Here is a 5,081-nt window from a genome sequence, read left to right as displayed (position 1 = left end):
TTTAATTTCTTATTGTGTAGATTTGAAGCAATGGTCGGGTGGATCGACGTTCATGCACAATTCAATGGCAGAGAACCTCAGAGGTTGAAGGTTCAGTGCCTTGGTGTAACGTTAAGAGGTATCAAAGATGAACTGAATGAATTCAACTAAGGAGTCAACCCCGGTGACACAAAGAGGGTGGAATACGTTTGGTATAAACGTCCAACGCTCGACGAGGGGAGAATATCATTCAGTTGGGTGGAATTAATGAACGACGAAAACGTGACAATCATGTTTTGGGAGCACAACATGTTCCAGTGGATCGATATGTGGGTAACGTTGCTGAGATCAACTGAAGATATTATCAACAGTCTGATTCTGCAAGAAGATCGTGATTATATAGGGAAATGCACCTTCCAACTACAACAACTCTCTTACTCTGAAATGGGGTAATTCAAACTTGTTAAACAGCAGTTTTCTAACATTCATCCGACATTTCTATTGTTCCTTTCAAAAGATTAAATTCTTTTTAGGCTAGTTTAGATGAAGGTATTAAAGTGTTAAGGAATGAACCTCATTCTTTTGTCACTTGAATACCATCATTTAAACCAAGCCTAACAATAATTTAATCTTTTGAATGGAACAATAGAGATGTCGGATGAATGTTTGAGTCATGTCGTTTAGAAAGTTTGAATTTACCCCATTTCAGAGGTAAGACAATTGTTGTAGTTTGAAGGTGCAACCCGAATGTAATGACTCGTCTATATAAGTTATGAACATGTATTATTGAGAATCAGCTATATAAGTTATGATATCAAATTCCTTCATATAAGATGAGTGTCACGGAATGCACCTTATTCTTTATGTGATGACTCGTCTTATATGAAGGAATTTGATGTGATAACATATATAGTTGATATACATGTTTATGTAATGTAATGTAACTTTTTATTCGAATTTATACAATACGCAACTTTATTCGAATTCACGCTGTGTTCGATTTTTTTAATACGTAACTTTATTCGAATTTATTCAATAAGCAATTTTCATTCGAATTCACGCTGAATTTATTCACTTTATTCAAAGTTATTAATTCAATACGCAATCATAAAATAAATGCAAAAATAAAGAAACAAAAATAATAGATATAAAATATCATTTTATTAATATAATTCTTATTACATTTACAATGGGGTAAAATTAAATTTCCGAAAAAATAAAAACCACCAGAAAACCTAGCTTCCGGTGGTAAAACTAAAAGAAATCGACAAGAAAACCAGCTTTCCTGTGTTAAAACTAAAAGAAATCCACAAGAAAATCAGCCTTCCTGAAGTAAAACTAAATCTGCATTTAGTTTTACCCAATCTGGTTCTTTTCCCCCAAGAAAGTTGCTCACTACTCATCATTTTATCCATAGAATTGGCCTCTTTCTCTTTTTGCACCAAAATAAAGAAGTAAAAAAAGAAGGAGATTCATAGGGGAGACAGTGAGGATGAGAGTGAGAATGTGAGATGGTGTGAGGAAATGGGGAAGTTTAGAGGTGTATTTTTAAGGGGAGATTGTAAAATAGGTTATATCTACCATAAATATAGTCAAAAAAACGTGAAAAAACTTAACAAAAACGTGCAAAACCAATTAAAATGCATTGAACAAAGTCCAAAAAACATTTGTTCTTGAGCTTTAACCACCGGCCAACTTGCGTGAGTTAACTCACACACATGCCAGTGGTGCGTGACTTAAGTCACACAAAGCTTATAAGGTGCGTGAGTTAAGTCACGCAACGTGACTTAACTCCCACAGTGATATAATTGTTCAAATAGCTGGGCGCGAGCAAAAAATACAAGAAGAAAAACAGTATTTTAATAAAATATGAGTCTTCTGAAACACTTTAAAACTTATTGGTGGGGCATTTACTCCGACTTAATTATAAAACACTTACAATTTCATTATGATTTTGATCTCAATCTTTTTGCATGTGTATGGGTTGCTGTCTACTTTTATTTTATTTTCTTTTTGACTAAATGTATTCTTCATTCTTTTTAATAAAGTATCATGTGTGCAACTCTATGTATACAATTTTTATTAGGTAATTGATACTATTTATTTAAGGAATTGAATTTTTTATATATATTTTCTTAAACCATTACTGTTGTTTTTTTAAACTCTCAGTTGTGGGACCCCTCTAATCATAGCTCTACTTTTTTTTTTTTTTTTTTTTTTGGTTTTCGCACCGGTTTCCAACCCACTAATAATGGTCGACTAATCCGGCTCATGCGTAGAGGCATGCGCACTGGCCAAGCGTTGTTCTCCCTGTGAATCGAACCCGGTATTCCCCAGATACGTCCTTGGAAGGAGCTCCTTGCCACTAGAGCCCAAGCAACTTGATCTCGGCAGATCTTCTTTGGAGGAAGGACGTGCCTCTTTAAGGTTACGATATTTGCGTGGCGGCTCTTTCGGTATAGATTGTCAACTAAGGCAATTTTTTCGAAGGGGGATCATTAAGCATGAGGCGCAGATGTGTGTTGGTGGGTGTAGGTTGCAGGAAACGGATGTTCGTTTATTCTTAACTTGCGGCATTTTTGGTTAGATTTGGCATCTTGTTCGCAATTGGTTGGGTGTTCATAGAACTGATTCAAATCAGCAAGCGTACAGTTCTATCGAGTAGTAAAATAATATCATTCCCCAGAAAGTTATTGTAATTATCGATTTTGTTTTCTTGGTTTAAATTAAAATTTTATAAAGGAGCCTTAAGATATTGGTTAGATCTGAATGATAAATACTAACAGTTCCAAGTCTATATCTCTATCTTATATTAAATTCATTTCTAAAGATAAAAATCTCTTTTGTATTTTATGTTTCCTTTCGGAATACATTAGTATATCTCAATGATAATCAATACAATTCTCATGATTGATTATTATTGAGACACTTTAAGTGCAAATCTTATTTTTCTCATGATTCACAAAATTATTCTCATGTTTGGTTCATCATGTCCAATCTCATTTGTTCTAATATCAATCTTCACCTTTCGGTACTTCGATTGATATTTGATATAAGGATTAAAAACCATGAGATTAGATTAGAAATAAATTGTAATAAAATAGAGTCTAGACTTGGTTTGACTAGGATTAGATCATTAGACCATTCCAACAATTCTAAAACTAGACAAGTCTACTCACTCATGTTTTCATTGTATAAATAATATAATAATTAAAAGACATAGAATAATAAAACATAAAAGTAAATTGCTGACTCAAATTGCAGAATTGTAAAGAACAAGAATGTAAAGAACATGAATACAATAGTGCAAAAAATTTAGAACTAAAAGAGGTTAGAACAATTGCAAGAATTTTGATTTCTCTCAAGTATGATTAATAACATTCCAAGGTTATTTCAACTATGATAACAACACTATTTATAGCCTAGAATCTTAGACAAGACATTAAACTCGAGTTACAAGGAATTAATAGGCAAATTATAAGAGTTTCAGCATAAAAAATTGTTGGCATAATGCGCACGGTCGTGCTCATGAGGCACACGATCATGCTTGATTAAAAACAGCCAATAACTAAACAACTGAAGAGGCTCACGATCATGCGGATAGGGCGCACGGTCCGTGCTTGGCATTCACACTTTGTGCACATAAAAAAACCAATCAGGGACGCACGACCAGGCAAAAGCTATGTATGACCATTCATTGGTTATCAGGAGATCCGTCAATTCGCAGTGTTGGTTAATAAGTGTAGGATCTATGATGAGGATAGTAGAGCCAAATCAACTTATTAATAGACTACCAGTGACAAGAAGAGTAAGGGTCAAGACCGTCGCAAGCCTTACGTGCCTCCGGTTGACAAGGGCGAGGAGAAGCTTCGAGGTGGGAATGAGAAAAGTGGGGGAGGCGTGAGGTGTTACAGGTGTGGTAGTTCGGGACATCGTATTGTTGAATGCAAGAATTCAATTTTGACTTGTTTCAAGTGTGGGAGGACTGGACACAATGCTGAAGAATGCAGGAGTAAGAACGTGGTTTGCTACAACTACGGAGAATCTGGTCACATCAGTACTAAGTGTCAGAAAGCGAAGAAGGCGCAATCGGGTGGAAATGTATTTGCTCTAAGCGGAGAAGAGAGTTCAAAACCCGACAGTCTGACTTGAGATAATTTTTGAGAGGATGAAAATTCTTTAAGTGGGGGAGAGTTGTAACACCCTGTTTTTTAATATTAATTTATTATTAGATATTGTTATTATTATTATTATCATTATTATTGATTGTTTGACATTATTACTTTATTATTATTTTTATTTGATTTAAATCAGTTTTTGGCATGTTTGAGTGAGATTATTTAGTTAATTGGGAAAAGAGACATTGAATTAATAAGGGTAGTATAGATAATTTAGAGCTTTAATTAATGGTAGTACTTTAATTAAAAATAAAATGAGAGAAAATAATTTTTACGAAGAAAATAACATTTTTGGGACCACATATTTTATTCTTTTGATATGTATTGAGATTTGTTTTTGTCTACTACATCTACAATGTATATGACCCGTGCGGCAGCACGGGTGGAAAGTCTAGTTAGGGTTAAAAAAAAAAAATCAGAGCAAATATTAGGGATCAAAGGAAAATAGGGTTGTGGAGAGAAGAGGCAAGGAGGCATAACGAGAAGGATCTAGAGAGAGATTTCATCGTAGGATTTCATCAAATTCTGTTAATTAGAGGTAATGATGAGTCTCTATTCACCATAAAAGGTGTATAATCATATGGGTATTGAAGGGTTTTGTTTTCCCATTGTTTTTCTTTTTTTATGATTTTTAATGAATCCATCTTCAAATTTTGTGTTCTGATTGCTGTTGGTTGTTTATTTTGGTCGGTGGTTAAATAAATTTTTCTTTTCTAATATCCACCGGTGAACTTTGAATTGTGACATGAGTGTTTGAATTGCGATGTGTAATTTTCTGCATATTCCTTTAGGAATAAATAGGTAATTATCCCCCGAAATTGTAAGTTTTGTCAATTACCCCTTACCCCTTACGTTAACAAAACTTCAATTACCCCCCTCAAATTGCACAACGTTACTCAATTTACCCCATCCATCAAATTTTTC

General features: G+C 34.1%; 1 protein-coding gene across 1 annotated transcript; it reads left to right on the top strand.

Moving 5' to 3' along the window:
- The first annotated feature begins 3,573 nt into the window (after positions 1 to 3,573).
- On the top strand, positions 3,574 to 4,131 carry LOC112420039 (DNA-binding protein HEXBP-like). Its single transcript, XM_024778639.1, has 2 exons — positions 3,574 to 3,591; positions 3,769 to 4,131. Exons 1-2 carry the CDS (start codon positions 3,574 to 3,576, stop codon positions 4,129 to 4,131), a joined length of 381 nt encoding a protein of 126 aa, XP_024634407.1.
- Positions 4,132 to 5,081: the final 950 nt, after the last annotated feature.

Source organism: Medicago truncatula, chromosome 3 (assembly GCF_003473485.1).
Source record: "Medicago truncatula cultivar Jemalong A17 chromosome 3, MtrunA17r5.0-ANR, whole genome shotgun sequence".
Lineage (NCBI taxonomy): Eukaryota > Viridiplantae > Streptophyta > Magnoliopsida > Fabales > Fabaceae > Medicago > Medicago truncatula.
Note: the sequence above shows the minus strand (reverse complement) of the source record. Positions and strands in the feature narration are given on the sequence as shown.